Source organism: Falco punctatus (assembly GCF_963210335.1).
Source record: "Falco punctatus genome assembly, chromosome: 2".
Taxonomy (NCBI): Eukaryota; Metazoa; Chordata; class Aves; order Falconiformes; family Falconidae; genus Falco; species Falco punctatus.
Window position 1 is genome coordinate 7,245,201 of NC_137581.1, and position 19,456 is coordinate 7,264,656.

The window sequence follows — 19,456 nt, forward strand, 5'->3', positions numbered from 1 at the left end:
AAACTTTACAAAAATACTTCTTTTTATTAAAAGCAGCAATTTCAAGCAGAACAATACACAGAATGTAAACATCACTAAGTTCAGCTCCAGCCTGCCGAACCTTCGAGAAAAGTCTACACTAAATGCATCTACCATACTAGCGAGTTAACAGACTATATTATAATTTGAAAATATATTTTCTACTTTGAATTAAGAAAAAGTAATTTATCGTAGTCTGTCCCAGCGCCAGATACTGGCATCATCACACACAGCTATAAGAATACTACTGTCCCTGCTAAAACTGGTTTGTCGAATGGCAGCAACACATTTAGGATGAGTAAGAGTCGTACACCTATAAATAAAAGAAAATTATTCAGCTGCAACATTAAATCTGCACTTGTTACTACATTAAGTAGCACTGTTTCACCAGCTCCTTATGTGACCTAGGAGGAACTGAAGGGCCACAGGATTATGCCCTTCACAGTGTGTTTTGCATTCCAAGCGTGGACTTGGGAAAGCAGTCGCTTCCTGCTCACCCACCGCCATTTCTTATCCACCCAATTTTAATTGAAGCACTGACTGAAAACTCACTGAATCACATTACTTAGGAGTTCATAATCACTGTTTTTTCCCAGTGGTTAGGAATAAAATATCATAACTGGGCGATGAAGAACTGCAGCATTTTCAGAAATTTCATGTTTATATATATATACACACACGCATGTATTTATACAGATTTTATATATAATATATACAAGTTATATAAATATAATGGAATTATTATTTATATACATAGTGTATACACATTTTACAGAGATAATGGGGTTTTTTGGTCTGTTTTGGTTTTGTTTTGCTTTTGTACGTAAGACATGCTGTAAAACTGCCTGGCCACACCGGGGAGGAGCTTAAAAGCCACACCGCTTTCTCCACATTGTACTCAAAGCCAACCTTTACACTGTCATTACTCTAGTCCTTTCACCTATTTCTCCTTTATCATGTGCTACACCTACCTAGCACATCTTCTCTCAATTGCTTTGTAAATTTTCACCTAATTAGTTTATAAGCTCTTTGAGAAACAAATTCTTTTTTACTATATCTACATATAGTACCCAATACAATCTGACTGAGGCCTCTTGCCACTTCAATAATATAAATAACACATCAGTAAAAAATAATAAATGGTAACCTTTAGGGGCTCAGAATGTTTATTTACCTAGTAGCTAGAATGGAAAGTGGTGAGTACTGTTAAAGAATTTCTATAGTTATTGGTAAAGGAAAAAGGAAAGTATCCCAACTCCCTGTCTTAACAAAATTTAAAAAAAAAATTCACTACTCACTTGGCTTTATGAGGATCCTCTATTTCTAAATCCCAAACATAAAGTTTGCCAACCTGATTGCCCAGAGCAAGCATCTTTGAAAAAAAAACAAAAAACAAAAAACAAAAAACAAACACCAGAGAATAGACATGTTAAAATACTACCTCAAAGAATGAAGTCAGAATTTTATAAAGACTCTATAGCTGATAAATTGTGTGTGACTGTTTGAACACGAATGACTTAGTTTGTTGAAGGGGTTAGAAAGGCTATAAAATTTGCCTCCTTTATTCCATTTTATTGTCCAGCTCTGCAGATGGGGGAGGAAGATATCAGTAAACACACCTTTGATGGAAAATAAGTATTTAATTGGTGGGACTTTTTTACCAGGCAGAACACAGAATGAAACATCTGCAGCTCCTGCAGTTTCATACAAAGCCCCTCACAGCAAACGGTTCTGTTTCTCAATCATCACATGAATCAAGACTTTTCCCATGTCCATAAACATAGAATCAATGAAAAGCTACGCACATTTAAATACAGCAAAGTCAAATCTGACACCTACCTTTTGCCAGAAATCCATTGAAAACCTCATGTACCATATATCACACTGGCTGTAATCAAATCTCCCCAAAATGGTCACATTTGATTCACTGGGCTTGATTTTATCTATGTCATCTTCCATTTTGCCAGGTTTCCAGCACACAATGGCATTTTCACAAGACTGGGGTGGGGAAAAAGAAAAATCACCTGTATTTATAATTTGTATTGCACATTCAGTCTAACTTAATTATAACCAAACATTTCATCTCACAGCTTCCCCAATGACATTAAAAAAAGTACAACTGAAACCTCACCTCTGTCCTTGGATCACAGGCACATCACCAAGAATACATCACTGTCCATCACTGGGGAGCCTGCTGCCCTTACAGCTCTGCCAGATAACAGGACTGCAGGAGCCCTCCCTCAGCCACTTCAGAGGAAGTCAACCAGATGTGCTCAAACACACTCCTGAGAAGTTTAAATTAACCTGGATTTGAGGATTGTTTACCCAATCCCTTTGACCAACAGGACCAGGCATGCATGGGTAGCTGGCAACAAGGCAGTTTGACCACCTCGTTTAATATCTGCAAGCCAATGTTACTAGGGGACACAACACATTTATCAGTTACTCCATTATGGGAGCCCTCATTTCTCCCTTTAGCAGCAGGATCCCTTAACAGTACCTATGGATTCTCTTCCTGTATGTTCCATGCAGACTCTAGGTAGCTGGTATCTATGTACTTTTAGCAGAGGTACAACTGTAGTAATAATTTTACTTCTTAAGTACAAGTTGCTTATCCACACATCCTGACAGGTGAAAAAATTCACAATACAATCCACAAAATTATTTCACACAACACAGTAATTTAGCCTAAGACCTAAATGCTAGTAAAGCTTATATTGTTTAAGATCTTCAAACAAGCACGTAAGAGTAATGTAGCTGAAAAAGCTGCAACATTACCTTGGAAAGAATTAGATCTCCCAACCATCGCACACAGTCAACATAGTTTCTATGTATGTCTCTTGTAGAAAAGTCAGGAAAGTGAATTTTCTGGGAAATAAAAGGCCTATGGAGAAAATTGCCGAGTGAGGTTCAGACAAACACAGAAGCTCAAGTCCGATTTTTAATGGCCAGTTTTAACATATCTCAATGCCAAAAGGGCAAGCCTGTCTTTTTTGGTTTAATGGTTTTATAACAAAGTAGATTTTGTATGCCTTTTTTTTTTTTTTAATAATAATTATATTATTTTTCATCCTCATTCCTAATGAAATAACTAGTTTCCCATGTTAAGACTGCGCAGAGACAGCGCTGAGCAAAGCCACTCCCTCAGATACTGAATACAGCTCCTGTTGCCAAATACTTCAAGAACTTATTGAGGTTCAGTTTTCCCAAGATGTTGCTTTTGCAACATCTACACTGTTAAATAGAAATGCACAGTATTAAAAAAAAAAAACAAAAAAAAGGCACGCTAAAAAAGCGTCATTTAATATTTGGTAACATTACCAAAACAAACGAGAGTATTTTCACAGCTAGTTAGTCTCATTGCTGAACATGTTCAGTGTGTTTTCTCAATTCTCTCAATGGTTTAACTAGAAGTTAAGATTAAAAAGTTGAGGAACTTCATAAAGGAGGACTTCTCTATCATGTTTCTAATTGCCATGTTTACTTGACAATTTACTCGCTATCTGAAGTCAGATCACAGAATGATGAAAATTAAGGTTCTTACTACGTCAACAGTTTTGTCCCCACGCCAAAGTCAAATAACAGATACAATAATCAGTAATAACTACTCAATATAAAACTATCTGCTACATTTAATTGCACAGACTTCATTGCCTCCTAAAATTTTTGAGGTGAGAGGAAGAAAAGCTGCTGACATCTCGAAACACAATGAAATGCAAGCTTTAATTAAGAATGACAAAGGTAGTAATTCCAGACATTTTCTAGTCAAGCAGATAAGGAAATAATTAAGATACTTAAAAATAAAGGTCTCGGGACATCGAATCTGAATTCAGTAAAATTCTACTGAAGCAAACATCAATAGGACACATTCTAGAGAGATTCAGTATTCAGCACAATACCCAGATCACCCAGTATCCCCAGGAACTCCCAATTTGGATAGGAATTAACCTGGGCCATTGATGAGAGCATTCATGTTTTGCAAAGGCAGCCAAGAAGATGAAGACTACGGACTACGTACCTGTTGGTTTTATTTGGGTTGTACCCATAAGATTCTTTGATGGCATTTATCATTCTCTTGGAATTAATTCTCCAGAGTTTTAGAGAGTGATCCATTCCACAGGACATGATTTTTTCACCAAGAAGATCATAATCCTATGTATATAAAATAGTTTTGAGCACCCCCAGCCTAAGCTGCATTGTATCAACTCAGACTTTATGCCATCATTTCCATCAAAACAGCATATTCTGTGTAGACAATGCAATAAAAATGTGTATTTCAGATATAAAAGTACTAATAATGTAATCCTGCTCACTGCAAAGAAGCACAGTATCCTAATAATTATATTTACTCTCTCTCAAGAAAGAGAGGCATATTCAACAGCACTGACAGACAATGAATCTACGGCTAGTTCTCCCCCCTCAGAACATTCCCTAGGTTTCTTTTATGGATCAACTTTGGCAGAATTCCAGGGCTATGACATGGGTGATGACTATTTAGAACCACAATAGAATAATACAGTTTCATACAGACGCACCCCTCACCTTTCAGGTCACACAACAGGAATGAAAACAGTTCTTAAGAGCAGCACATTAAAAGTCAGCTATTCTAGTTTGTATTTGCTGGGTACCAGCGTCTGTTCACAGCCACTGAAAAGCAGCATAACTCACCTGAAATAACTTCTTTCCTTCACTACCATGTGTCTCAAAGTTTATTTGCTCTTGCTGCTTTGGCTTTATAAGACCTCAAGAACTTCAGAAGTGGGACCATCATGAAAACTTTTTACTCTTTCTAGCCCCACTGAGCTCTGTTTTGTTTACTTCTAGGCTGCACTGTGAGAAAGCTAGCTATTGAAACATAGAGAAGGTGAACACCTGTCCTGCATATTGAGAGGTGGCCAGATCAAACCACCTTAGATTTAAACTTGTCTATCCCCTTAAAACAGAATTTATGCACTTCAGGTTTTTTTTAAGTAGGTATAATATCAAAACAGTGCACAAGAGGATAAATGTTGCATATCGTAGGCTTACTACCCTCTGTAAATCTAAATCACTGCCCCACAGTCTTCCACTTACTGCACTTAACACCTCATCCCTGTGCCCTTCTACTCCTCCAAATATTGCAACCAGCGTGTCTGTCTGGATGTTCCACAGTCTCAATGCATGATCTATAAAGAACAAATAAAATTACATGCTGCTTTTTATAGGTACATATGAATAATATATTTCAGCTTAACCACTTTCAATAACAGGTGTTCATGTAAACATCAAAAACGCACTTAATTCTTCACTTGTTAGAAACAAATGGAACTGCATTAACTACAATTGCCATTACAACTGAACTACTGTTAAAGTAATTCTGTAAGTGGGAAGGTGTGCCCACCCCCCTCCCCTAGGGACAGCTTCTGGCAAAAATATACTTGGATCTTCAGATCATCTGAAAAGCAAAGAAGAGTCTGATCTTGGACAAATACGGTTTTATTCAGTCTTATCTCAAAAAACAATTTTATGTATCAAAATCTCCTAGAATTCCTTTCAGCCATTCTTACATCAGCATTCAGAGAAGTTCTGATTTTCCGCTTTTTCATCTTTAAAATGTTATTCTTCAAGAACCACAGACTGTAGGGATGGGAGAAACTGTTTCTATAAACAATATGTATTCCAAAGTCAGACAAATCCACTTGTTTGAAGAAAGCTTTAACAATTTCTAATGAAGAACCTCTATTGTGTTTCCCAATGGAAACGGGAACCTCTAGTGTATTTCCCTTTTGGATTCCACAAGTACATTGCACAGAATTACAGCAACACCAACTGGAAGGCCACAAAGTCCCAAATATTTTCCTCTTTTTCTACTCATCTCTCAGCCAAGCAGTTCTGAGACTCCTACCTCATGACTTCTCAGAGACAGTATCTAGTCCAGAGATTGCACACTAAAACTTGTTACATTATGGCTGATGTTAAAAAGCTATTAAAAAGAGAACCTAAAAAATACACAGAACAAGAAATTCAACATCACAGACCCACAGCACAAACTTGACAGTTGCAAAGATCAGAGGTTCCCAACTCCTATTCTCAGGCAGCTTGAGCAGTAATGCCAAATATGCTGGAGTCAAAAGTCACTTTATGTGAATGTTTCCAACTCAAGCATTCATGAATGCTTGCTCCTGTGGCAGATCAAGTACTCCCTTACTTAACAAAACAGTCAAGATTAGGAAGTTGTGGCTATTTAGATGTTCTGGACAAGCCCACAAAACACCACACCAAACCCTCACTTCTCCCTTCACTAATATGCTTTTTACACAAAGTCCAGTTAACTGGACAGCAGTCCATTGCTGCTCCTGAACGACAGAGAATGGAAGTTTTTCCCCCATGGACACGGTGGTGAATGCTGTCTGCAACACTACAACAACCCCCCTAGATGGCAACATGACTCAACAACTGAAAAAAAATTTAAATCGGCTGTTAGACCATAAAGAGTAACCCCAAATCTCACTTTCTTCTTTCCTAAAAGCAGCATTGTTCACAATCCCTTTGCACCACAAGCAGAGTTATGTTTATTGTAGGCCATGGATTTAATATGTACAAGATATACAGCCATAAAAGAGCAAGACTTGCTCTCAACTTTCAAGGTAAACTTGTTCAGTGCCATTCATAAAAAATTCTTGGAGATTTTGGCCATTTTCAAGACCAAAATCCAATCCAAAGTATCCTGACTTACACAAAAAAAAAAAAAAGTGTTTTTTTTCCTCACCTTTGCTTACAGATAAAAGGAGATTTGGATCTCTTGGATGGAATTTCAGTTCATTGATTGCATTTCCATGGCCCACGTAGTGCTGGGACAGAATTCAGAGACCAAGTTATCAATTCCCCTCATGTTTACATGTATTTAGAAGACATAAGTATCATGCCTTACTGAAATGCAAGCAGTATCTTGAAGTTCTGAGCACTCACCTTTATGCACTGCATTGTAATAGGATTAATTATCCTAATAATACCCCTGGACCCTGCCACAGCCAGAAGAGGATGGCTTGTATTACTATCGTATGTCCACGCACAGGTATAGAAATTTTCATCTGCCTACAACACCTTATGTTAAGGAATACAGAAGAAACAGGAGATATTTTTTTTTCTCCAAACAATGTGATTATTTTTTTTTAAAGTAAACTTCTTGCTATTTTATGAAATTGGGTCCAGCAGAGACTCCTGGGCACTAAGAAAAAGATACATATCCAGTTACACAACTGCAAATACAAGCAACGCCATCTTTTCTATAGACGCCAATTTCCTCACTTCTGTTCCGTAAGGTACAAGGAATACCTCCTCTCTCTTGGCATCACTTTTTAATCTCCTTCTCCAAAACACCTGAAGATTGGGAATAATGAATCAAGACTGAGTTCACAAGTTATTGACTTGCGTATCGCAAATGATCAACACAACTTACTAACGCTTCAGAGCATGAAACATAGTTCTTAGGCTTTAAACCCAGTTCCAATTCATAGGGAAGTGGAGACCACTGCAAAGCAGTGAACGCGAAACATTACACAAATATTAGTGTTGGGAAGATTAAACTGATGGAGAATCAGTTTTCAAGTATTTTAATACAGCACGGTCCACGAGTCTGCATTTTTAATATTTTTTTCAATAGAAGAGCCTCCAGGATGTGGGACAGAGGTAAGACTTGGACCTAAGGAATGTGCCACATGAGCAAAGTATTAAATCACAGACAAAAACTTTGTATGCTTTTTCCTATAAAGCCTCTTCATTTTTGAGAGGAAGTGAACAAGTGGCTTTTTAACTTAAAAGGATACATCAGCATCCACATACGACTGCAACAGACGGATTTCTCCTTGTGAATGACATTCATATAAAGTAACCTGAAGGGAAAAAAAAATGGGAGAGACTGCTGCTTACTTGTGCTATTTCAAAAGGAAATCACATGCACCTGTGTATTGACTGCCTGATGGGGAGAGGTAGCATGCCTTTACAGTTTAGATCTCATCTATCATCTGTTTGTTTCCAACAGGTAGAAATGGTTTGATAAAAGAATGCTCACAGCAGCTTCAGTAAAGCACCGCTCCAGGACTTGTCAGCTGTTCTTCCCAGATATTAACATCTGTTATTTGAATTGTCTTAGTAAGATTAAACTCTATTTGGACTGTTACTGCAGCCATCTCTAACATGACTTGGTCTTTTAATGAGCCACTGATGCTGTTTAATCTTAGTTTAGTCACTTGTGGTGACTGCCAGGAGGAAGAAACCTGGAAATGAAAGGCTTCTTGTTTATTCACAACACTTGCATAGAATGCACTTCAGGAGTTATTTTCAAGACTGAAATGACACAGATCCTGGCTCAGAAAAAGCCTATAAATTTACCCTGCACAAGCCATTAATTTACCTACTGAGCTGCCTGCCATCATTGCAGACACTTCTCATCCTATTTTAGACCTATGACCTTTTGGAAACAATAACATCTATGAAGAGCAATTTTAGTAAGAAAATACATTTACACACCTCTCTTCCTTACCCCATGTTTATATTACTGAAGGATTTTTTCCTTTACTATATAGGCTAATTCCCAAATAGCTAACACATGACTTCATAAAACAAGCCAGAAGATATAACTCTCCCAGATAACAGATGTTACACACCTCAGAAATAAAGCTTTCTATATGAAGTATCCTGTGTCCGTACTAAATACAGGTAAAGGGATTGGCTGAAAAAAAGAATGCAAACAGAACCACATGGAAGGGCTTACGGTTAAAAACAGATTACTCACTCTGTTGCTGCCTACAGTGGCAAAAACGAGAGGATCACCTTCTTTACTGTGCCAGTTAAACTGGACTCCAAACAAAGGCTGCCCATGGTCCTCCTGTAGATGTAAAGTAAGATTAGAGACAAAAAAAACCCAAACCCACAGGCATGTTACTTCTGTGAAATTCAGCTGTGGTCGTGAACAGTTTAATTTATATTTTCCTCCTCAAACTACTGGGTTCACATCCAGTATAATTTCTGATACTGAACAGTTAAAAAGAACAGTTTTGTAACATCACATTTTAACTTGGCTGTCCTAAAGGGAGGTTAAAGGAATATTCTGACACCTCCCCTTTTTCTTCCCCTACCAAGCTTTTTTAAAAAAAGCAAAGGGGAAGAACTGTTGTCTCACAGTTATGGCCAGAAGCCAGCAGAACTCCCGAGTTATAATTGCAGCTCTACTACTTTTGCAATTTTGAACAAGGCAACCTCTGCATCTAAGGCGACATCTATATGCACTTTCTATGGTTATAATTACTTCCCTGCAAGGATTTACAGTTTTGCAGAGGAGAACTATTAAGACAGAGAAGAATCGGACTAGAAGGGTGGAGAAGGGCCACATTTAACTATTACAGCACAGTTAGGTCTTGCGACTCTGCACAGACACTACGAATGCTCTCCAGCATGTCACAATGCTGCTGCAAAGTTCATGCCTTCAAAGTGTTTTCAGATCACCTTCACAGTCAACATGGAAATGCCAAATACTATTTTTATGCAACTTACATCAGTTTAATATAGAAAAAAGAAGCAGATATGTTTATGAATTGTGATGAATATGGTGGTGCTTGTTAATAATTGATAACAGTATTTTGGCCTGTCCTGACAGGATGTTTTCAGTAAGAATAATGTTCATTAAAGTGCCTCCCCACAGGGGACTGTCTGGGACAGTGCAAGCAGGAAGGAAGTGTCTCGTCTCATGACGGCTGTTAAGCGGCCTTCAAATGGCAGTGCTTCAGAGACAACACAAGGAATGCCCTGGCAGCTCTGGCCTATCCAAGAACCAAAGAATAAATCTGAGGAGAGGGTGCGGGTGGGGAGTCCAACGCTACCCAGAAAAGTAAGGAAGTCTGGAAGAATTTAAAATAGCATTATTTACTGAGAAAGGCAGTATCTATTATTAACAGAAATAACTAGAAGAGCTAAAAAATTAGAAAATCTTTCACAGATGAAAGGTTCATATGAGAGGTAACAACTTCCAAAGCTGAATACAGATTAAAAAGAATTGTTCAAAGTTTAACTCAAAGTATTACCCATCATACCATGAAAGAACGGACTAGTGGCTTTATGTGATGAGGGATATTAGCAAAGGGAAAAGTAGCAAGGTTATTAGTGACCCCAGGACAGAAGGAAAAAGCAGGTATTCAGCATCTGTAAAGCATTATCGGTTAATCAGAGATGAAGAATGAGGAAAACTATGCCATAAAATTACATACACAAGGTCATGATTTTTAGTGTCCCATGAAAGTTACAAATTTTACTTTCTAGGCTTGTTTTTTAGCGCATTTAAGCCTTTCCTGAAGAGAATGGCTGAGAGGTCAAATACAGAATACTTAAAAAAATTTCTACTAATAATTGATTGGGGTTTAACTTTTGTATTAGAGTTCATGCTGGTGAATACTGTGGGCTTTTGACATACCGCATGAAGATAACACAGGTAAAATGCACGATTCTTACTGCTTTATTACAGACATGTATTAGCAGGTTTTGCACTTGTTTTACTGGAATAACCTTGTTCTCTGTCATCTGCACTGTTTCTGACAAATTTAGTGAAATGGGGAAAGTAAAAAGGAAGATGTTTTTCCCCCTCAAGCTCGGATGGTTTTCCAGCATCAGCTGTAGTAACTTTATGATTTTCTAGGTAGGACCCAGACTAGGGTGACACGTAACAAGAGAGATACAACAGATGGCTATACTGTTTCTGTATTTTTATATTTGAGTGCACACTTGGAAGTATTTAATAAGCTTTTTCAAAGACAGCCTATTTCCCTGGAAAAACTACTCTGCGAGACACACGTCTTTGTAGGACCTACAACACCCACACTATGTTCCTCACATTGAGTGCTACAACCTCCAAGAGCCTGACCATACATATCGCAGTTTTTCTGGTGTTTAATAGATGAAGTCAGGCTGAGGCTCTTGTAGGAAGTCACTATGGTATCTGAAGAAGTTACGCTCACCTCCTTTAAACTACCATCATCCTCACTGGTCAGAGACAGCACAAGCTATTTTGATAATACTTCTCTGCTCTAATTTTTGTCCCAAGCGCTAAACAGTGAAGCAGGTTTTTAAAAACATTACACTTTTAGGTGCTACACATTATGATTATCCTGAGATGCCAAGTATGTCACGCAAAACTGACCACTAGCTTGTACAGACAGAAGACTGACCCAGATGCTGGTACAAAAGTAGAACTCTGAAATGTCATCTTAACCCTGGTATGATTAAAGGGCACAAAACCCAAAGGACTCAGGTTCTTTGTACACCAGAGAAAGAAGGCAGAGGAGAAAATAGACCTACAATTGTTACAAAAGCAAGTAAATAACAAACCAGTGGTTAGTTCTGCCCTTAGTCAATGCCAACTCAGGCTCAGTCAGAGAGTAAGCCTACAGCTGTTTTTAGACTGAGGGCAGTGAAGTAAATACTAAGCCAACACAAAAAAATAATCACCTGCGACTACATGAACACATTTTAATAACGCTGTCACCCACAGTGCCAGTGGGAAACCAACCGACCACGCATGCATTTCCAGTTCCCAGCTATGGAAGCAAGCCAGTATTGGCAGTGGTTGTAGCTACTTCTCCTTTACACACCAACAAACTAGAATCTTGTATATAGTTGCTTACTGACTCCCAGCTCAGGGGACAGTGAGTAGAAGCTGAGATACCACCCACTGCTAACAACCACTGAGCCGCACCCTAAGAAAGAGTAAAAGGTAGGAGGGCAAATACCAGCATGGTTTTAAAGGGAGCAGATCAAAGCAGAATCCACATGGTTCTCTGCTGAAAGATTTATAAGCAAAACATGTATGGATGTGCAACTGTTAGCTTTACATGCTCATTTAGGAACCACAGTTCCATTCAGCCCACAGGGAGCAAAAGTTTTTCAGTACTGCAAAAAAAAAAAAAACAACCCACAAAAAAACAAAACCAGGCAGTATTTTATTTCCTGTCATATTCCAAGTTATATTTTTGTTTTCTTGATGCTTGCATATCCCCCAAAATAACTTTCACAGTAGTATTTAAAAGGCATATTTAGCAAGCACTTAGTTTTTCAGGCTGAATCATAACCATTTAACAGTCAAAGCAGACAGAAATGGCCATATTTCTTTGTTTCCCCAAGGAAGAAAAGTAAAAAGCAAAATAAGAGGGAAAAGGAAGAGTAGGAAAGTGTAAAAAACACATCATTTTTATATCCCTAAAGAATAATAAAATTAACTTCCATGTCTTTAAATCATGTTGACTTCATTAATTTCAGTACATGCACCTTAAAGCATAGTTCAAAGAGATTTAAACAATGCGATATATGATGTGATATGCAGAGTGACAAGTGTCTTTCTGAACCCATAGACAACATTCAATTGTTGAAGAGTTTATCTCCACAGTATCTGCAAAATTAGCAAAGAAGAACAGGAAAAAGAAAAGGAGAGGCTTCTTCAAACATGAAGTAAAAACTGGTTACCAAATTTGGCTGCTACATAGTCTTTGTATTAACATGCTTGTTTATTAGCATTAATTCCGATTTAAAGAGAAATGGGGGGAAAAGATAAAAGATATCCCACTTAACTGAAACGCTACATTTACTCCCTCACAGCTTGATTCCACTTGCACAGGAATGTGCTCTCAGGCCCTGATCCAAATCCATGGAAGTCAGGGATTGCTTAACTTCATACAGTGGTCTTTTGGGTCACCCTATTAGCGGGGCCTGGGTTGAATTTAGGGTGAAGGAATGTTGTGTTTTCCCAGAAGATGCTTGAAAGTACTAATCCCTTTGGAATATTCAGTCGGCAGACAGAAAACAAAGGCTCAGCAAAACTAAGAACCTGTTAAATGTTTGGGTGCCGACACCTGTGTTTGAAGTATAACTTGAAGCCACAAAAAGCACTTCTGTGGGAGCAATTCATGCGAATCACAGAACAGCTGCCTACCTAGGTGAAAATGAAAGAACTTCCTTTCCTCCTACACCCTGAAAGGACTGCAGATAATTTTTATAGTTCAAAAAAACACATTAAGATCAGCTTATTTCCCAGATACTTTTGTCAGTATAACTGCATATCACAATTTCTCCAGTGGCAAAGCTCATTTAGGAGGTTTCCATGCTCTAAATTTCTCATCCCCTCCTGCACGGCTACCCTAGCATTTCAGTGAGGCAGTTTAAAGCCAAAGTTCAGAAACAGCTACATCAGCACAGCTCAACAGTTAAGTGTGTGGGAATAACAAAAAACTCTTAAAGCAAGTCTGCAGAAAATATCCACTGCAGAGCTGCACACACCCTCATTAGCTAAATATAAAGTTTAACAGAACTCCCATCTTGTTCCAGATGCAATCTTTGCTTTATTTAGAACTCATAAAAATCCAATCTGATGGCATGTTTACAGCTTTTGCCAAATAAATATCCCACACAATGAGGAGGAATGAAAAAACAACATCCTGACAGTGCAAAAGAATAGAAAACAAAATTCATTCAGTCCACCATAGTCTGTCACCAGTGCAGAAGAAAACAATAATACCCTAAACCACAAGAACTGGGAGTAAAGACCATGAATCCACATCCCTTAATGCTAGTATTATGCAGGGAGATAAATATGACCTAGATCAGGTGCAAACACACAATCACAACACTCACAATATATTAAGCAAACTGCACTATACAGCATTTATGACAATTTCCAGAGGACAGAAAATACCCAATCTGGTAAGCAGGAGGAAAAAGCTATTCCAAGATCATTGGAATGTTTTGGGGGGGGGTTAGGGTTGTTTTTTTAACACATTTTAACAAGTAGAAAAATCTGTACAGGTTCTGTGTTTTTACATCAAGTTGTCACAGGTTTCATTTTATCTGAATTTGTTTATTCGGTTTCTTATCTTTATCTCAAGCAACTACAGCTTCAATGAAATACGTAATCATAACATTACATATAACTTTGCAAACCTGTACAAAAATTGGGTTAATTGCAGACCTACCTAGTGTTTCCTATTTCTCAGCATCCTTTTCCTTCAAAACTTCAGCCATTCCAAATATGAAAGGTACTTTCTTCAAATGAACATGGAACATAATCTATACAGATATTTCAAAATCTCTATTTTGACACCATTTCAGTCAGTATTAACATTACTTGCCAGCAAGTGGTACCCAGCATTCCCATGCTGAAGCTTACACATACCTACCTTTAGGCTATTTACACATTTGAAGGAATATTTGCACTTCTTTGACTTCCATTTTCCTTTCCCCCAGCTTTTTCTTCCTGGTGCATTAGGAGTGTTTGTTGGTGTATCAGGGCGTTCAGTGTTAGTACCACTTTCAATACTAACGGCATCATCCTGAAAACATTTAAATTATATAGGAAGTAATAAAGATATCATTAACTGCTGTATAAATTCAACTGATTTTGCAGCACTTGGCCTTTTCACTTTTTGTTCTTCTCTGTAGAGAACAGAAGATCTCCTAGGACTCGGTGTTATTTAGATTCATGTATTTAAATATATTACTAACATAATAGCATTCCTCCCTAGAAACAGAACATGAGTCACATGAGGCCTTATCCAAGAGGGAGAGATGTGAACTGTGATCTAGTGAAGTTTCTTCAGAATACTGGTAGCTGCTCTTAAGAAAATGTCTAAAGATAAAGCAGTTACTTTCCCTAGAAAAAATATCTTTGACGTAGATGAAATTAGTACTCTGAAGCACTGAAGGAAGAGGCTGTTTGTGTAAAAACATTATGCTTAGCCATACCAAGAATCTAACTGTTCTGAGACTTCTGTACGCCCTCAGCAGCATCAGGCACAGCAGTTCTGCAATAAGTCAGCACTGCCACTAGAAGAGTAAGTCCTACCTCTCCCTCCTGCTCTTTTCTAAAGATACTTTCTTCAACTAAAAGCTAAGAAAAAAAAATTAGCTTTCTGTCAGATCAGCTAACTACAGCTAACTAAACCAACTGCCCCTCCAACCATCAGCAGCCAGAGCTAAGGTAATGATGGGGAGAACTGAAAAAAAGCGGTGTGCAAAACAACCCACCCAGGCGCTGAGCAGTTTTAGATCAGCTTTGGACAATTAACACTAATTTCATATGCAGACTGACTGCACGACACTACTCAAAATAACATTTCTATTCCCTGCATCACCCATCAACATCACAGCGCACTTCAATTTCACCTGCATCATAACTGGCAACCCTGTGCTTCCATATGAGTAAGTTCAGCTTGTTAAAAATCAACTTTTTTTGTTTTGTTTTTGTTTTGTTTTGGCAAGGTAGTCTGGTCACTTTCCATCGGAGCAGTTGGGCGGAAAAGAACTCATTCGAAGGCCCTGTGATTTCCAGATCAGAGCTAAGGGAGACAGAGGCAGACAACAGTCTGTCACTGGAGGAGATTAAGCGTAACATGAAGCTGCATCAGGAAACCCACTAGGAATGTGGAATAAGGTCAACTATAAAGACTAATACACCAATTCCCACCAAACATTTATTCTTTGTCCTAGTTTTGTGTCTGTATCATCAGAAGCCAGTAGAGGTGTACCAGTCTGTTTGCCCAACAACTCTGAAAATCAGGACATCAAGAGGAAAAAAAAAGGAAGGACAACACACAAGCCTGTAAGTGAACTGCCTAAACCTGGGGTCATTCCCCTCAAGTTGCACCCCTGAAAAAGCCAGCCCTCCCTTAATGTGCATAACAGAGTTTAACGATTTTTACGTTTTCTCGTTTCTTCTCCATTACACTAAAAAATTTTCAGAGTTTGCCAAGTTCTTGTCTCCCAAGTGTACTTGCTAGCCAGAGTCATAATAATTTACAAGACTGATGTTTTATCTCTGGACTAGTCAGATATTGTTAATATAAGAACACCAAGTACCTGGTATGATGCAACTACACCGGGTATCTGCAACTACAACATAACCGACAAACTTGCACCCAGGATACCTGCGGAACAAAATATACCCTTTTTCCAAATCAACACTATTACACCAACTTTTAAACAGAACCCCCATCTTTCAGGAAGAGTGGAGTCCAGTAACAAACTCAAAAGGGAACCCTTTCACCATGGAAATACATCGCATTTTCAATAACCAGAAAGTCCACATCTGTAGTCACTGACAGCCTACAAGGGGCACCAAAGTAAACCTGAATGGCTTTGTTAAAAAAACAAATTCGGCAGCAGCGGTGCAGAGCACCTCGAACCTGCCTGTCACCTCACAAGCAGCATGTCCACAGGTTGTGGGGGATGTGGTCCAGATCCCTTGCTTTCTGGGTAAGTGCTCTAACCAGAAAAAAAAACCCACACTGCATAAAGCTAACACCCAAGTAACCCCCCACACACACTCCATAACTAGACAAAATGACTGCCAGATACCTCAGACTAAGTTTATCTCTCAAGTCTAAAGCTATTCTAGATCAGTCACATTACCTTTGCTCTGAACACTAGATTTTAGCCCAACTTCGAGAATTACAGTCCTCATCCCCTGCTGCCGCCTTCTGCTGACAGAGGCTTATGAGCACTATCCCCTATTCCTCATTCACCAAGGGGCTGCACGCACAAATTTATGCCACATGTTACTCCGCAACGTGACGGTGAAGACACGCGCCACAAGTCTGCAAGAAAAAATGACCCATTTTTTTTGGCTGCAAAATGGCCAAAGAAAGCCTGACATTTCGAAGCAGACTTCGAGCCAGAGCCCACTGAGAGTTTGGGCCTCAAATCCTCCCTCACCCACGTGGAAGGAAAGTGAGTGTCTCTCCCAGAGACCCACGCCGGTCTCTGCCACCGGGGCCTCCCTCCAGCGGCCCACCGGAGGCAGCCACCGAGCCCCGGCGGCCGGGTGACACCCGCCCCTCCCTCCTCACCCCCAGCCCCTCTCCCGCCCGGGAGGCGCCCACGCCCCGGCGGGGTCGGACGGGGCCCTCGGGGCGCGGGACACCCCGAGTGGGCCGGCCCGGCAGCTCCTCTCACGACGAGGCCCGGCGGGCGCGACCCCCCCCCTTTCCGCCGCCTTCGCCTCACCGCTCCCGCCCGCCCCCGGCGCGAGGCCCCGCGGCCGCCGCGCGCGCGCTCCCGCCTCACCGCCCCTCCCCCCCGCCCCAGCCGCCCACTCCCGCGCCCCGGCCTCACGTTCTCGTCGCCGGACAGGTCCCCGGGGTTACTGTTCTCGTCGCTGCTCAGCTTCTGCTTCTTCGCCGGCATCTCACCCCCCGCTCCCGCCGATGCCGCCGCCGCCGGGGCTTCTCCCCGCTCAGACATCTTCCCCGCCCCCCAACCCCGCCACGCAGCCGCAAAGCGCGGACGGGGAGGTCGAAACGCCTGCCGTAAAGCAGCCCTGCGCCCCGTTCCCCGGCCGGGGAGCGGCGAGCTGCCACACTGCTGAAAAAGCGCTCTTCCCGCGCCCGGCGGCGCGCGGCGCCTCAGGGGCTGGCGGCGGCTGAGGGGGCGCTGCGGGCGGAGGGGTCCTTGCTCGCCTCGGCGAGGCTAGGCGTTGGGTTAGCCCGTCGTTTTGACGGCAGGGAAGCGTGGTGGCACTTTATATCGTTGCTTGTAGCCTGGCCGTGCGAGGCAGGTCTGGCCGAGGATACGTGTGAGGTAGAAACGAGCAGTCCCTGTCGGCACGGGTGCTAACGGTCCCTCTGTCCGTCTTGGTGCGGTTGTTGTTTCTTGTGCCTAAAGGACTTTTGTTGTCTCGCTCTACAAAAGTCCTGTAATCTGAAAATGGTGTTTTGGAGGAGTAAGATAAGCTCTGCTCAGCTGCCTGCTACTGTACTCCCTGACAAGTTCCTTCTACAGCTATAAATGAAATAATTGCAGTTGCCAGATTTGTATTTATTTATTTCAGAAATCAAAGGTCCCAAAGTCATAATAATTATGAACAGTAAAATAAAAAAACTTCCACCGAAGGGGAAAAGTAATTGGCCCACAGGCACAGTGTCTTATCTTGTAGGGGCAGAAACAAGTCTTTCCTCCCTGAGGGAGACATTCCAGTCTCAAAAAGCAATTGCTTTGAGGGCAGTGGCAGAGGTGAACCATGCTTTGTATGTAAAATTTAATCTCCCATCACCCTCAGAGATAAAGAGGAAAAGATATGCTTAAAATGATGCATGTAGTATAGTGGTTCTAGCAATGAACAGTCTCTTCTTCTGCAGAACTGTAGGCTCCAATGAAGCATTACATAATATATAGCAAAAGGTTGTAGTTCACAATTAATAAAGCTCTGTCTGGCTCTGTGCTGTAAGATCAAGGTTGTGATAAGCGTTTGTGGGAAAATGTACAGTCTTGCGCTTTTTTCAAGTATGACAGGATGTTTTGAGACTGGCATCTTAATTAAGAGTAAATCACAACTGTGCTGCAGATCTGTTGAAAGAAGGGCAGGCATAAAGTTTTCAGTGGTGAGAATTTTTAACTTCTTCTCATGGGTGCCCTTGAGCTACTGGAGGGAAGACAGCTCCCCTTCGTTTCTCAGCTGTCAGCTGACATTCTCCAGATGGCCAGCTACACATTCAACTCCACCAGCTTTCACTGGCTCATCCCAAACATAAGGAAAGTGAAAGCTTCAGCTAGCCTGTGCTTCTTGGCTTGCATGTGGGAAGGTTCCCCACCCACGCCCAGAATCAACCAGTTCGGTCTCCATCACCAGCTTACTGGGCCCAGACTGGTCTATGCCATTTCCTATCTTCTGGATGCTAAATGACTCCCTTCACCCAATAACAATCCTGCTGTCCTCGCTAGACCGTTCTTAGTCTAAACCACTTGCCTTTTTTTTTGCTTTCTCAGAAGACACAAAAGGCCGGTACACCAGGGGAGCTGAGTTTCCAAAAGTACACTTCATCAAGCTTCTATTTAAAGAATTAGTTGTGTGGTTAAACACCAGCTTGGAAGTTCAGAGGATTTGCTTCAATTTGTGCTCTGCTGAGGTTCTCTTTGGAAAGTGTCTATGCTTTTCTGTACCTCAGTTTATTGACTGTATTATGGGAGAAGCTGGGGGTATAATATCCAGGGGGGAGAGGGTGTATTGTGATAAAAAAATATACATTATATTCATTATTTGTTTAATTAGTATGATACTGCTATATAAATACCATAGATACATTAACTAAGAAGTAATAGGGCCCTTGACATAGTGTACAGAGGAAAATGGGAGAACAATATAATATTTTAAAAAAATCTGCAGTCATTTTCAAGTAACAATAATTCTGTGGTATTTTAAAAGCACATGGTAGGTACTTGGGAGGGCTAGACTTAATATATACGGGAGGATTTTGCCAAATGTGAGTTCTCATGGGATTGTAATAGTAAATGTAAAAAAAAAATAATTCTGAAATGCCTTGAAGACATGAAGTCTTAAGATATGAGCTGCTTTGGGGGATTTATTACATACAAGAATACTTCTGGATCATTCAGGGACATTGAAATACTTTTTATATATGTGGGTTGAAAG

At 40.4% G+C, this 19,456-nt stretch overlaps 1 protein-coding gene across 2 annotated transcripts; it reads right to left on the reverse strand.

Annotated features, from left to right (window-relative positions):
* On the reverse strand, positions 1-17,297 carry EED (embryonic ectoderm development). 2 transcript variants are annotated; one of them, XM_080375867.1, is made up of 12 exons: positions 17,143-17,297; positions 14,211-14,363; positions 8,792-8,884; positions 7,824-7,889; positions 6,967-7,092; positions 6,767-6,848; positions 5,092-5,183; positions 4,037-4,170; positions 2,797-2,902; positions 1,858-2,016; positions 1,317-1,390; positions 1-331 (listed from the first exon to the last, which is right to left on the reverse strand). In XM_080375867.1, exons 1-12 carry the CDS (start codon positions 17,269-17,271, stop codon positions 205-207), a joined length of 1,341 nt encoding a protein of 446 aa, XP_080231993.1. In that variant the 5' UTR covers positions 17,272-17,297; the 3' UTR covers positions 1-204. The 2 variants fall into 2 exon arrangements, with proteins under 2 accessions (XP_080231993.1, XP_080231994.1); XM_080375868.1 differs by lacking the exons at positions 5,092-5,183; positions 6,767-6,848.
* Between the last annotated feature and the right edge of the window lie 2,159 nt (positions 17,298-19,456).